General features: G+C 47.1%; 1 protein-coding gene across 2 annotated transcripts in view; it reads right to left on the reverse strand.

The window, feature by feature from the left end:
• The window catches only part of TRIM54 (tripartite motif containing 54), a 37,480-nt gene that overhangs the window by 16,936 nt on the left and 5,382 nt on the right, over positions 1–15,162 (reverse strand). For both annotated transcript variants that reach the window (XM_056853003.1, XM_056853004.1), the window contains exons 2-3: positions 2,796–2,968; positions 272–443 (exon numbers count right to left, since the gene is read on the reverse strand). In XM_056853003.1, the coding sequence (XP_056708981.1) occupies positions 272–443; positions 2,796–2,968 (345 nt within the window). The remainder of the gene's footprint in view (positions 1–271; positions 444–2,795; positions 2,969–15,162) is intronic.

The following is a 15,162-nucleotide window of genomic DNA, read 5'->3' on the forward strand; positions in this document are numbered from 1 at the left end:
GCCCACCAAGCAGTTCTACCTAACCCACGAAGCCCCCCCAATTCTTATCCTAAATTCCACACATACCAACCCCCAATAGAGCTTTTCATACTGGTTGCCAGAGCAAAGCCATCACATTTCATTCTTGGCATTCCTGAGGATCTCCTTCTGGCCGTGACCAAGAGATTGCAAGACAGAGGGGAGACTTGGCTGTCCACCAGGGAGCTCTTCAGCTCACCTGCCCAAACCAGGTTGCAGGAAGGTGATCCAGGCTGCTCCCTCCCTCTTTTACCTTCTGCCGTTTATAGACGTTGGACAGAGGGGCCACTTCGCAGTCCTTGTGGGCCCCGAAGACTTTGCACATGGAGCAAGTGGGGGATTCACAGGTCAGGCAATAGATGTTGATCTTCTCGTCCTCGTGTTCCTCGCACATCAGCTGCTGCTCTGCCTTGGCATGGAGGGGTCTGGGGATCGTATGGAGAAAGCAGAGACATGTACTGCTGAATCCCCAGAGACTTCTGCCCTGAATCCTGCCTGGTACCTTGAAGGGAGGGGCTGTGCATTTGTTATATCATTACACTATTATATTCATCAAGGGAACAATTAGGTATCTTGTACACAATGCAGCCTGCGGAGGGGAGGGGCTGTGGCTCAGTGGTAGAGCATCTGCTTGGCATGCAGAAGATCCCAGGTTGAACCCCCGGCATCTCCAGTTCTATCCTTTTTTTAGTATAAACATATGTTCAAAATGTCCAGGCAGAGGTTGAGACAGGGGAGGGTAGCAAAGCAAGACTTCCCACAGTCGACAATGGACAGCGTTTCTTAACCACCCACCTCTCCTCACCCACAGCTACCCTGCCCTTTCCTTGGCAGAATCTCTTCTTTAAACGAAAACTTGGCTTATATTATTCAGATGGTCGTAGAGTTTGGCTTCTCTTGACACTGAGGCTGCATCACCCAGCTCAGAATTAGATTGCTTTTGAATAAATACCCACAAGATAGAGAGAAAAGGGCACCCTAGAAAGAACAAGAAAATTACAAGAACGTAAGAAAAGCCATGATGGATCAAACCAAGGCCCATCAGGTCCAGCAGTCTGTTCACACAGTGGCCAACCAGGTGCCTCCAGGAAGCCCACTGGGAAGTATTTCTTCACACAACGCATAGTTAAATTGTGGAACTCCCTGCCCCAGGATGTAGTGATCGTGCCAACTTGGAAGGCTTTAAGAGGGGAGTAGACATGTTCATGGAGCAGAGGGGTGTTCATGGCTACCAGTCAAAATTGATACTAGTTATGATGCATACCCATTCTCTCCCGCATCAGAGGAGCATGCCTATTATATTAGGTGCTGTGGAGCACAGGCAGGATAATGCTGCTGCCGTTGTTTTGTTTGTGGGCTTCCTAGAGGCACCTGGTTGGCCACTGTGTGAACAGACTGCTGGACTTGATGGACCTTGGTCTGATCCAGCATGGCTTTTCTCATGTTCTTAAAGGGCCTTTTCCATTCCACCCATCTCTTGGCCTTATCATTTGACTGGAAACTATTACTTTTAATGTGGAAAATAACAAATTATGATGCATGGTTGGGCTACCCTTCCCTTTGTGGTTCTCCAAATAAAAACAAATATTTGAGCATTTTACTAAACCTTTTCAATGCCTAGATGGGCCTGAGGAAGAGAGAAAGAGCCTGCTGGGGAAAGGGAGAAAACCCTGCTGGTTTGCTTCCCAAGCATAGCAGCAGCCGGGCTCTTAGAGCAGCTCTGGCCAAAGAAAATTTGCTGGAAACCCTATCTTGCAGCATTCAGGACTGCCTCTCAACTGCGTACTCTGTTGGCTCTGTGCAAAACAAAAGCTACAGCTACTGCTGCGGTTCCTGCATCTATCCAATGTGGCCACAGAGCACTGGGGTGCTATACAGAAATGACTACATGCCCCATGTCCAACTAAATTAGCTGGACAAGACTGGGATGGAGATGAGAGATCGAGGACAGAAGTGGATGATGGGATTGCCAACCTCCAGGTGGGGCTTGAAGAACTCTCTGGATTACAACTAATCTCCAGATGACAGAAATTAGTTGGGAGAAAATGGCTGCTTTGAAGAGTGGGCTGTATGGTCAGGCTGAAGTCCCTCCCCTCCCCTCCTAGAGTTGCCAAACTCCAGGTGGTGGCTGGAGATCTCCCGCTATTACAACTGATCTCCAGCAGAGAGAGATCAGTTCACCTGAAGAAAATGGCCGCTTTGGCCATTGGACTCTATGGCATTGAAGTCCCTCCCCTCCCCAAACCCCGCCCCCCTCAGGCTCCACCCCCAACATCTCCAGGTATTTCCCAACCCGGAGCTGGCAACCCTATCCCCTCCCTAAACTCTGCCCTCCCCAGGTTCCTCCCCCAAATCTCCAGGAATTTCCTAACCCAGAGTTGGCAACCCTAAGGGGTGAGAAGTCACCCAGTGGCAATGGAAAGAGGCCGGATACTTATGTGCAGAGTTGTACAAGAAGTAAACCTTGAGGGAAGGAACAGAATCAACCAGTAAAAAGAAAGGGGGATTGTCCCCCATTTTAGAACAGTCCTCGAGCAAGGGTTGCCAGCCTCCAGGTGGTGGCTGGAGATCTCCTGCTATTACAACTGATCTCCAGCCAAGAGAGATCAATTCACCTGGAGAAAATGGCCGCTTTGGCCATTGGACTCTATGGCATTGAAGTCCCTCCCCTCTCCAAACCTTGCCCTCTTCAGGCTCCGCCCCCCAAATCTCCAGGTATTTCCCAACCCCAGCTGGCAAGCCTCCCTCCAGCACTGCCCCTCCCCACCTCCACTTACCGAGAGGATTCCTGTTTGTAGATGTCAATGATATTTTCCACCAGAAGGTTGCGCTGCAGACCGTACACTCCGTGCCGGTCCAGCACCACTTCGTGGCGGCAGGATGGGCATCGGAATCGCCCTCCAGAAGACACCGAAGTGGAGCCCCGTGACTGCCACAGAGGGTTGGAGGCCTGGAAGGGAGCGAGAAGAAGGGAGGGTCAGTGGGGCCCCGTCTTTGAGGACTTCGGTTTACCATCGCCCTGTCCTCGCTGCCACTGAAAGGGCCTACTCTCCTTCTCTAAGCAGAATCAGGACCCTTCCAGTAACCCTGAGGAGGTTATGCTCCAGGTTGTGTGAGGCCGCTTACCTACTCTTAGAAGCACAGAGTTGGAAGGGACCACCAGGGTCATCTAGTCCAACCCCCTGCACAATGCAGGAAATTCACAACTACCTCCCCGCCCCACACACACCCAGTGACCCCTACTCCATACCCAGAAGATGGCCAAGATGCCCTCCCTCTCATTATCTGCTTAAGGTCGTTGAATCCGCATTGCTGACAGATGACCATCTAGCCTCTTCTTAAAAACCTCCAGGGAAGGAGAGCTTACCACCTCTTGCCAGCCATGTTCCTCCTCACCCTGTCCCGGAGAGATGGAGGGACCAATTTCTAGGGCCCCTGGTCCCTCTGGGGCTCATAGAGCCAGGAAAAGCTCACCTGGAGGGTGGCTAAGAGCCCAGGACAGGGTTGCCACCCTCCAGGTGGGACCCACCTATCAGCAGGCCTTCCTCTCCCAATATGCTCACTGACACAGCTTCACTCATCTGAATAAAGGGTTTTGAAGGTGCCACCCGGCCAACAGGAAAGCTGCCTGAAGTCAGAAAAGCACCCACACCATCATCGTTCTGTAGAAACGTGCCAAACAGAATTGTTCAGGAGGGACTTTTGTAAAGCGAATGTTGTGTATTTAATGTTTCTGGAAATATCTAGATAGTTTTCACTGTATTAATTGTATAGATTTTTAAAATTTTTGTAATCTGCCTGGAGTCAGAGCCCAAATGAAGGAAATACACAAATAGACTGAAGACAGATTGGGATATACCGGTAAATGTGAGGGCCAGACATTTAAAGTGTACATATTATTTGTCTGTTTCTGTTAGCAGCAAGTAATGCAATTTTTTTCGTATGATCTTAGGGTTGGGTCTTGGGGGTATGAACCCCCCACCAAGGAATTGTCTGGGTGTTCATGGTGGTTATATCAGTGGCCCTGCTTCTCCCTCCAACATGTCCCCAGTCATCTCATGACTATTAGGGCTCTATTTGCATTTGCATTTATTTATATCCCACTTTTCTCCCCAGTTGGTACTCAGAGCAGCTTTAGAACATTGTTCTTCCTCCTCCATTTTCTCATAACAACAACCCTGTGAGGAAGGCCAGCCTGAGAGCTTGTGATGGGCCCAAGATCACCCAGCAAGCTTTCATGGTAGAAGTGGGGATTCGAAACCAGGTCCCCCAGGGTCCTAGGTCACCCTCTATCCACTACACCTTGCTTGCTCTGTAGTATGATTTGCATACTAAGTAGAGTTGCCAACCTCCAGGTACTAGCTGGAGATCGCTTGCTCTTACAACTGCTCTCCAGCCGATAGAGATCAGTTCACCTGGAGAAAATGGCCACTTTGGCAATTGGACTCTATGGGATTGAAGTCACTCCCCAAACCCCACCCTCCTTAGGCTCCACCCCCAAAACCTCCCACCGGTAGCAAAGAGGGACCTGGCAACCCTAATACTAAGAGGCTTGCCAATATTGATTTATGCTAGCATTTCAATCCAGCAGCAGGCCCTAAAAACAGATTATGCAGTAAACAGATACAGTTTTTAAAAATACAACATATTCCCTAAACCACTGGTTCCCAACCGGGGGTCCGCGGACCCCCAGGGGTCCACAAGAACTAAATTAAGGTCCGCGAAACAAAGTTATAAACCCATAATAAATTAATATTTTCAATTAAAAGTTCTCTATTATATATAAAAAAATATTCAAATATTATTCTAAGTTTAATGTTTAACTACCGGTTATGATTAAAGTTTATTTTCAAATTCTCGGAATTTTTATTTTGAACCTTGGGGTCCCTGCACCGAACAAAAAAGTCCTAGTGGTCCCTGGTCAAAAAAAGGTTGGGAACCACCGCCCTAAACAAAACCAACAGCTAATCAAAACCTCATAAGCTCCCCAGAGGCCTTTCGAAATATAGAAGACCTGGAAAGAATCGGCCAGGCAGGCTTCCCTGGGGAGGGAGTGGGTCACAGCTGAGAAAGTCCTAGGCCATTTATGCACGGGAGATTTTGCGTTGGATTTGCCGCTCAACAGATGGACATTTTTCCCATCCGAATTCTCAAAACTAAAAAATAAGCCCCCATGAAGACTTTAAAGAATTTGGATGGGGAAAATGTGCATCTAGGGAGCTCAAAACCAAGGCAAAACATTCCATGCATAAATGGCCCTAGAGTTGCTCCATTTTCCAGTTATCCAAAGTTGATGGGTGTACAAAGCTGCTCCCTAGAAATCTTAAAGCACACAGGAGGTTATGTTGGAGGAGAAGCTCTTTCAGAGAGACTCTGGCTCCAGGTCACTTCAGGATTTACCGTAGTAGGTCACTCAACATCAACCCAGAAAGAAACTTCAGAGACAGTTCACCAGCCAAGCCACCACTGATGGGGTGGCACAATGAGGAGGGTGCCAATGCACTGGCATCCCCTCTTGGGTCCATGCCCACCCCCAGCCAGGTTGACACCAAGCCCCTCCAGTAACCACGCAAGTGTGCCCTACTTGTGGCAACGTAATACTTTGCACCAGCTCTCGTCCAGGGTGAGCCCTTGAAAGGTGTGCTTGCCTTCTAGGGGACTTGCAATATCCAAACTCTCATTAGAGGCAGCTTCACAATACAGGAGTCCAATTGGGTGTATCGCGGTGTTTGGATCTTTATTACCCACAAGTGGACGCTAGGCCTAGCCAGAAAAAGCACTGCACAACTTGAGAATTGTTGTGGATCAAAAAGCACACCCCATGACAACCACACTGCGCACTCTCATTCCTGGCAGGGATGTGCAGCTGCACATTTTCTATTTATTTGCTTTATTTATATCCTGCCTTTCTCCCAAAGGGGGACCCAAAGCAGCTAGCTTCATACTCCTCTCCTCTGTTTTTTCCTCACAACAACCCTGTGAGGTAGGCTAGGCTAAGAGTGTGTAACTGGCCCAAGGTCACCCTGCAAGCTTCCATGGCAGAGTGGGGATTCAAACCTGGGTCTCCCAGATCCTAGTCCAACCCTCCAACCTCTATACCACACTGGGGTGATACCCAACCTAAATAATGGCCACTTATAAATATCAGAAATACTTGTCATTATTTTTTGACATTTGGTAACTGAGAGTAATAGATACCGTGGACTGCCAAAAAAACAAATCAGTGGGTTATAGATCAAATCAAGCCTGAACTGACCCTAGAAGCTAAAATGACTAAACTGAGGCTGTCGTATTTTGGTTACATTATGAGAAGGCAAGAGTCACTAGAAAAGACAGTCATGCTAGGAAAAGTGGAGGGCAGCAGGAAAAGAGGAAGACCCAACAAGAGATGGATTGACTCAATAAAGGAAGCCACAGCCCTCAATTTGCAAGACCTGAGCAAGGCTGTCAAAGATAGGACGTTTTGGAGGACATTGATTCATAGGGTCGCCATGAGTCGGAAGCGACTTGATGGCACTTAACACACACACAACTGAGAGAAGCCTTCTCCTCTTGCTGGCTAGTTTCATTTCCACAGGCAGCAGGAAGCAGAAGGGGAAATGGAGGGGAAGGATAGACTCAGCAGGTACATGCTTGACAGGAGCATCATCCAACCAGAACACTTAGCCGAGTTTCCTGTCAAAGAGGATCATCCTGACTGGCATTTTCATGCTACAGCATTTCCACTTTCTGTCAGTCATTATGCCATTTGGAAGGGATTTCTGGTTTTATGCCATGATAGATCTTGGTTGCCTGAGATATTCCATTACCTGTGGGTAGAGGTACAGAGGCTGTGACTGGCCCTTACCCCTTGCAACAGATACAAGGGAACTACTTTGGTTGTACACTACAGACTGTGTGTGTGTGAAGCGCCATCAAATTGCAGCTGATTTATGGTGATCCTGTAGGATTTTCAATGCAAGAGGAATGCAGAGGTGGTTTGCCATTGCCTGCCTCTGCTTTGCCACCCTGCACTTCCTTGGTGGTCTCCCATCCAAATACTAACCAGGACCGACCTAGTTTAGCTTCTGAGATCTGATGAGATTAGGCTGGCCTGGGCCCTCTGGGTATGGGCACACTATAGACTAGGGGAGGATATTTTATTCATTCGTTTTTTTATTCAGTACACAATGCACTCTTAGCTAAGCTCCCAAGGTGATTAAAAGTGGATAGAGGCAGAGATTAAGGCTTTGTCTCCTCCAGTACAAACAGGCACAGTGCCAGATTAGATGAGAAATCATAGATCAGCCATGAGAAAGGATCTCGGATATCTCTTCATGGAAGCCAACTGCTGATACAGGACCTGCAATCACTCAATGTCTCTAATTCCATGTAAAAGCACTAAGCAGCCACACCTTCCCCCTACTCTTTAAACAAATCATCCCTACCCAGCTACTGTTAGGCAGGGAAAAACAGATAATCCCTCCTGTTCATATGCAAATAAAGTAGGGATCCAATCCAAACAGAAGTGCATAGCCTGAGTCAGGGAACAGAAAACCTTTCCAGGAGCCACATCTGGGGCTTGAAGCTTCCCACCCCCTCCTGACCACAATCTGATACAGGAAGTTCATTCTTTTGTGTCCCTTCTGAAGCTACTGCTGAAAAACAGCATTCTGAACTCCCCTATTTGGGGGAAGGGGCCATATGGCTCTGGGAGAGAGCTGCCCCTGCTCTGCTTGCAGAAGGCTCAAGGCTCAATCCCTGGCACCATCTCCACTTAAAAGATTTCAGAAATTGCTATCTGAGTCCCCTGGGGAGCTGCTGCCAGCCAGTTAGCACTAGGTATCTTGAGGTCATGTCTAGTGGTTGAGAAAGCTAGATTATCAAGATGCATCAGAAGGATTTAACCCCCTCCCAGCTCCAAAACCACTGCCAAGCAGGGGCCCCATGCTCAGAGAGGTGTTCAGCATGGTGTAGTGGAGCGGTGGACTCTAATCTGGAGAACCGGGTTTAGTTCCCCACTCCTCCATATGAAGCCTGCTGGGTGACCTTGGGCCAGTCACAGTTCTCTGTGAACTCTCTCAGCTCCACCTACCTCACAAGGTATCTGTTTTGAGGAAAGGAAGGAAAGACAATTGTAAGCCACATTGAGACTCCTTATAGTCGAGAAAGTAAAGGTAAAGGTCCCCTGTGCAAGCACCGGGTCATTCCTGACCCATGGAGTGACATCACATCCCATCATTTACTAGGCAGCATTTGTTTACGAGGTGGTTTGCCAGTGTCTTCCCCAGTCATCTTCCCTTTACCCCCAGCAAGCTGGGTACTCATTTGACCGATCTTGGAAGGATGGAAGGCTGAGTCAACCTTGAGCCGGCTACCTGAAACCAACTTCCGTTGGGATCGAACTCAGGTCATGAGCAGAGCTTGGACTGCAGTACTGCAGCTTACCACTCTGTGCCATGGGGCTCTTCAATAGTAGAAAAAAGTGGAGTCTAAAAACAACTGTTTTTCTTTCCAAAGGAAACCAGCCACCCTTCAAAGGCAGCCCCAGATATAAACATGTTCTCTTGCTAAGATGGCCCTACTGATTTAGAAGTGCCTGGGCACACCTCATGGCAACTGGGTGGGGCAATCTTTGTTTCTAAATGGCATGTCCTGATAGACGCAAGCCTCTCTTTTTCAAAACCAACACCCCTAGCAGCGTAAAAGATTTCAGATCGCAGGTATTGGGAAAGACCTTTCTCGGCGCAAGCCCTTTGACTCCAATAGTGCCAGAAAAGGAAGGATGCTTGGCTGATAGCAGCAGTGCCAGCTGTGCAGTCTGGCCAGTGGCTGGTTGAACCATTCCTGGTTTTCTTCCCTTAACGCTCCCAGCTGCCATCCCTGCCCTGCCAGCGCCCTCCTCTCTTTCTTACCACCAAGGTGCAGCTGAGCAGGCTCCAGTTGGCGCGAGAGGCACCCAGGCCAATTGCATCCACCACCTGCTTAAGTCAGTTCCCAGGATGTTTGGCAGGAAGGCATCAGTTAATAAATCCCCCAGAACTGGATCTGTTTGTCTTTATGTGGGAGGTCCCATCCCAACATGTCTGCAGCCCCTGCAGGAGTTGTGAGTCAGAGGGATCACAAGCTTCACTTGGTAGCAGTCAGACTCTGGCAAACCTTCATACCCCTTGACTCCACCATCCCAATCTAAGGACAGACATGCGATGTCCATGACTGTTGTCTTTCAATGTTCTTGGCTGCTTAAAAGCATCAGTGGTGGGAGGGAAAAGAGGGGAATTGAAATGGGGCCATGGCAGTGGGCTAACCCTCTCCCCAATCTAAATAACTCCCACTCGGGTAAACAATATGGAAAAGTTTTGGGGGATAAATGCAAAATAGGGAACACTCTCCTCCCAGATTTGCCAGTATGGAGAACTCCAACTGCTCCCCATTTCTCCATGATTGAAGCATCCCCATTCATTCAAGTACAAACCTTCAATACCCGTCTCTAACTTTGGTGCTACTGCTCCCTAAGAGATCCCTTTCTCCATGGAAACTAATGGAGAGGGCTCCCCAGCCAGGAACTCAGCCCTGCAGACCACCCTTCTGTGGGTGTACAACTTGCTGTTCAGACAACATGACTGGCCCCGTCTCCCAGGGCAGGTCCTGATACTCCATGGAGAACAGCCAGACAGAGGGGCTACAATCTGCCAAGAATATACTCAACTAGAATCCCCTGTCATTGCCCCGGCTATCTCCAATTGCCAGTGTGAACTGCATTCCATTTTGCATCCTTCATAATCAAATAGGACTAAGCGTAGGAACTCCCCGGTCAGCACAGTCAGTGTGTGCGGCATCAGAATGAGGAAGATATGAAGGCAACTCAGGTTACACTAATAAAAGCAGCTACTGGAATGGTGATGGGGCAGCATCTAGAAGCCTGTAGATGCCAATACTTGTTCTCCAACCCAGTCTCGGGTTCCTTTATTGCTATTAGTCTGGACATTGCTCACATTTATAGAGAAGCCAACCAGGCAAGTATCTGGGGATGGCAAGTGTCACAGAAGTTCCATCATCCCTGGCTTCCTGGTGCTCTTATCTTGTCAGGCAAGTCTCTAGCAGGCCTTCTGAGATCCAGTGTAGTGGTTAAGTTGTTGGACTAGGACCTGGGAGACTCAGGTTCAAATCTGCACTCTGCCATGATCTTGGGTCAGTCGCTCTCTTTCAGTGGTGGAGTCTGATCTGGAGAACCAGGTTTGATTCCCCACTCCTCCACATGAGACGTGGAGGCTAATCTGGTGAACTGGATTTGTTTCCCCCCCTACACACAAAGCCAGCTGGGTGGTCTTGGGCTAGTCACAGCTCTGTTAGAGCTCTCTCAGCCCCAACTACCTCACAGGGTGTCTGTTGTGGGGAGGGGAGAGGAAGGAGATTGTGAGCCGGTTTGAGTCTTCCTTAAGTGGTAGAGAAAGTCGGCTTATAAAAACCAACTCTTCTTCTTCTAACCTAGCTTGCAACGTCGTTGTGAGAATTAAATGGAGAAGGGAAGAACAACATGATAAATTGTATGAAGTGGGTAAGTCATAGTAGTGGGTGTTACAGTACCTTGCATGCAAGCCTCATGTCCAAGTATCAAACCTTCTGGCTCCTGTTGGCTCAACTCCTTTATTTAGGATATGTTATAAGCCTGGGAGCAACAGGAAAAAAATTCTGCTTTTTAAATTCTGAGGTTGGTGAGCAAGAGCTCTAAGGGCACTTCCCTTCATTTAAGTGGACACAGAAAACCGTCCTATACCAAGCCATGCTGCTGGGCCATCCAGCTGACAGGCAGCAGCTCTCCAGGGTCTCAGGCAGAGAGCATCTTTTCATGCCCTCCTTACATAAGATCCTTTTAAGTGGAGAATCTGCCTTGCATACTTTGTGATGGAAAGGAGCTGATTAGGGCAGCCTGGGCCACCCAGGTCAGGGCCTCTGCAAAATATGGGTTGGTTGACCCCCAGCAGGAGAAGGAGAACAGTCTCTGAGCCAGCTTGAGAGTCAGCATGGTGTAGTGGTTAGGAGCGGCGGACTCTAATCTGGAGAACTGGGTTTGATGCCCCATTTCTCCACATGAAGCCTGCTGGGCGACCTCGGGCTAGCCACAGTTCTCTCGGAACTCCCTCAGCCTCACCTACCTCACTGGGTGTCTGTTGTGAGGAAGGGAAGGTGTAAGCTGCTTTGGGAGTCCTTAAAGGTAGAGAAAAGTGGGGTATAAAAACCAACTCTTCTTCTTCTTCTTCTGATCCACTCACTTTCCTCTCTTTGGCCCCTAGGTGGCCCTGCCGAGGCATAGTAGAACTCCCATGCAAATATTTCCCAGAGGCTCAACTGGGATTTAATTAGAATTGAATCTGTACAAACTTTCCTGTTCTAAACACACAACAGGTTGCCCTCAGCCAGAGCGTTTAATGTTTGCTTGGGTGTTATTTGTAATGAAAAACTTGCTAATCTTAAATACATCTGAAGAAGTTGAGCTCTGACTCACAAAGGCTCCTGCTGAATTGTTGTCAGTCTTTAAAGTGCGCCCCTGGACATCTGTTTTAGCTTATTTATTTGTTTAGGATATTGCTAACCTGTGTCTTCAAAGTCCTACTGAAAGCAGCTTACAATTAAAACCACGTCACAATATTAAAAACAAGCTATTGAACATAGCAGCATACAAATTATCCATAAAACAGAAGCAGACCATTAGAAAACTAGTAAGATTAAAAACCCTAATTAAAAGCCTCGATAAAAAGATGGGTCATAGAATCATAGAGTTGGAAGGGACCACCAGGGCCATCAAGTCCAACCCCCTGCACAATGCAGGAAATTCACAACTACCCCACACACACCCCTAGTGACCAGAAGATATCCAAGATGTCCTTCCTCTCATCATCTGCTTAAGGTCACAGAATCAGCATTGCTGACAGATGGCCATCTAATCTTTTCTTAAAAACCTCCAAGGAAGGAGAGCTCACCACCTCCCGAGGAAGCCTGTTCCACTGAGGAACCACTCTGTTAGAAAAGTCTTCCTAATGTCTTTTCATTTAATTTCAACCCGTTGGTTCTGGTCCGACCTTCTTGGGCAACAGAAAACAACTCGGCACCCTCCTTTATATGACAGCCCTTCAAGTACTTGAACGTGGTTATCATATCCCCTCTCAGTCTTCTCCTCTTCAGGCTAAACATACCCAGCTCCTTCAAGCTTTCCTCATAGGACTTGGTCTCCAGACCCCTCACCATCTTTTTTGCCCTCCTCTGGACACGTTCCAGCTTGTCTACATCTTTCTTAAATTGTGGTGCCCAAAAATGAACACAGTACTCTAGTTGAAGTCTAACCAGAGCGGAGTAAAGCGATACCATCACTTCACGTGATCTGGACACTATACTTCTGTTGATGCAGCCCAAGACTACATTTGCCTTTTTAGTTACCACATCACACTGCTGACTCATGTTCAGTGTTTGGTCTACTAAGACCCCAAGATCCTTTTCACACACACTACTGCTCAAACAAGTCTCCCCCATCCTATAATTATGCATTTGATTTTTCCTACCTAAATGCAGAACTTTACATTTGTCTTTGTTGAAGTGCATTTTATTAGTTCTAGCCCACTTCTCCAGCCTGTCAAGATCATCCTGCATCTTGGCTCTGTCTTCTACCATATTTGCTACCCCTTCCAATTTAGTATCATCTGCAAATTTAATAAGCATCCCCTCTATTCCTTCATCCAGATCATTTATAAAGATGTTGAACAACACAGGGCCCAGCACAGATCCCTGAGGAACTCCACTAGTCACTTCTCTCCAAGTGGATTAACTAGCACTCTTTGGGTACGATCTGTCAACCAGTTGCAGATCTACCTAACAATAATAGGATCTAAACCACATTTTCCCAATTTTCAACTAGAATACTATGTGGAACCTTATCAAAAGCTTTACTGAAATCTAGATAAACTATGTCTACAGCATTCCCCTGATCCAGCAAGGTAGTAACTTTCTCAAAAAAGGAGATAAGATTAGTCTGACATGACTTTTTCTTGAGAAACCCGTGCTGGCTGTTAGTGATCAGATCCATCCTTTCTAAATGCTCAAGGACTGACTGTTTGATTATTTGTTCGAACACTTTTCCTGGTATAGAAGTCAAGCTGATGGGTCGGTAGTTACCTGGATCCTCCTTTTTCCCCTTCTTGAAGATGGGGACAACATTTGCCCGCCTCCAATCTTCTGGCACCTCACCTGTTTGCCAAGACTTTTCAAAAATAATGGACAGAGGTTCTGAAATTACATCTGCAAGTTCTTTGAATACTCTTGGGTGCAATTCATCTGGCCCAGAGGATTTTGTTTCATTTAAAGAAACCAGGTGTTTGTGCACTACCCCAATGCCAATTCTAGGCTGCAAATCCCTTCCCTCATCACATGTTCTGTTTATGCCATGTTGAGCACCACCTCCCTCACGAGAAAAGACTGAGGAAAAGTAGGAATTGAGGAGTTCTGCCCTCTCTTCATCTCCTGTTACAATTTCACTTTCCGGTCCACGCAATGGGCTTATCTTGTCCTTGTTCTTACTCTGTACATAGGAAAGAACCCTTTTTTGTTGCGTTTAGCATCTCTTGCTAGCCTAAGTTCATACTGAGCTTTAGCTTTCCTAACATTCTCCCTACAAGCACTAGTTATTTGTTTATATTCCTCTTTGGTTATAAGGCCCTCCTTCCACTTCCTAAATGAGTCGTTTTTATTTCTCAACTCTTTTAAAAGCTGTTTATGGAGCCACCCTAGCCTCTTTAGGCGCCTCCCATTTTTCCTTCTCATAGGAATGGTTTGGGATTGCGCCTTCAGTATTTTATTTTTAAGAAACGCCCACCCTTCTTGAACTCCCTTCTCCTTAAGTATTTCTGACCATGGGATTCTACCTAGCATAAGTTTAAGTTTGTTAAAATTTGCTCTTTTAAAGTCCAACCTATGTGTCTGACTACGTATAGGTTTTCCTTTCCCCAAGATTGTAAATTCCAAGAGTACGTGGTCACTACTACCCAGGGTGCCTACTACTTTAACTTCATTGACCAGTTCTTCCCTGTTGGTGAGAATCATGTCTAAGATAGCACATTCCCTTGTTTCCCTGTCCACTTTCTGGAATAGGAAGTTGTCAGCAAGACAAGTCAGGAATTTATTGGACCTTGCATTTTTAGCAGCGTTGGACTTCCAACAGATATCCGGGTAATTAAAATCTCCCATGACCACCATGTCCTGTCTCTTTGAGAACTTTGTGATCTGGTCTAGGAGCGTCCCATCCAAGTCCTCTGCCTGGTTTGGTGGTCAATAGTGTAATGCCCAGATATAAGGGCTGGTATAGAACACTATGTATTCATACGCGCGCACATGGAAGCTTTGGGAACGTTGGCATCCACAACTATAAGAGGCCAACAGATTACATTGCTTGCCTGGTATGGCCTTTCACTAGTAGAGAGCTCTGAATTACCTCAAACCTCAGGAATGTGTTTTCTACTTCCTAGATCACAAGACCTAGCACTTGCTTAGGGACGCCTTCGGGCAATATCTATAGGCTATGCTAATTAATGTGAAGTAGACACCTAATGTGTATTGGTGCTTTTGTGTATCAATCTGCTTGTCAGCAGATTGGGCCTGCCCCATCCGAATGCATAAATGATACTGAGCTTCCTTTGTTCTCTGGTGAATAACCCTGCATCTTATCTTTGGTTATTTCACCCCAGGTCTGTGTTTAGCTAAATAAAGAACTGTTGGTTCTTGTAGGTTATCCGGGCTGTGTAACCGTGGTTTTGGTATTTTCTTTCCTGACGTTTCGCCAGCAGCTGTGGCAGGCATCTTCAGAGGAGTAACACTGAAGGACAGTGTCTCGACTGTCCTTCAGTGTTACTCCTCTGAAGATGCCTGCCACAGCTGCTGGCGAAACGTCAGGAAAGAAAATACCAAAACCATGGTTACACAGCCCGGATAACCTACAAGAACCAATGAACTCTGACCGTGAAAGCCTTCGACAATATAAAGAACTGTTGCTTTTAACCTCCTCCTTGTTGTCTATCATTGGACTATATCAGACAATCAGGCAATTCAATAGCAGACCCCCCACAAGAATATCACGATTATTTCTTATTCCTTTTATGCTTACCCATAGAGTCTCGACTG

This window comes from Euleptes europaea, chromosome 7 (assembly GCF_029931775.1).
Source record: "Euleptes europaea isolate rEulEur1 chromosome 7, rEulEur1.hap1, whole genome shotgun sequence".
NCBI lineage: Eukaryota > Metazoa > Chordata > Lepidosauria > Squamata > Sphaerodactylidae > Euleptes > Euleptes europaea.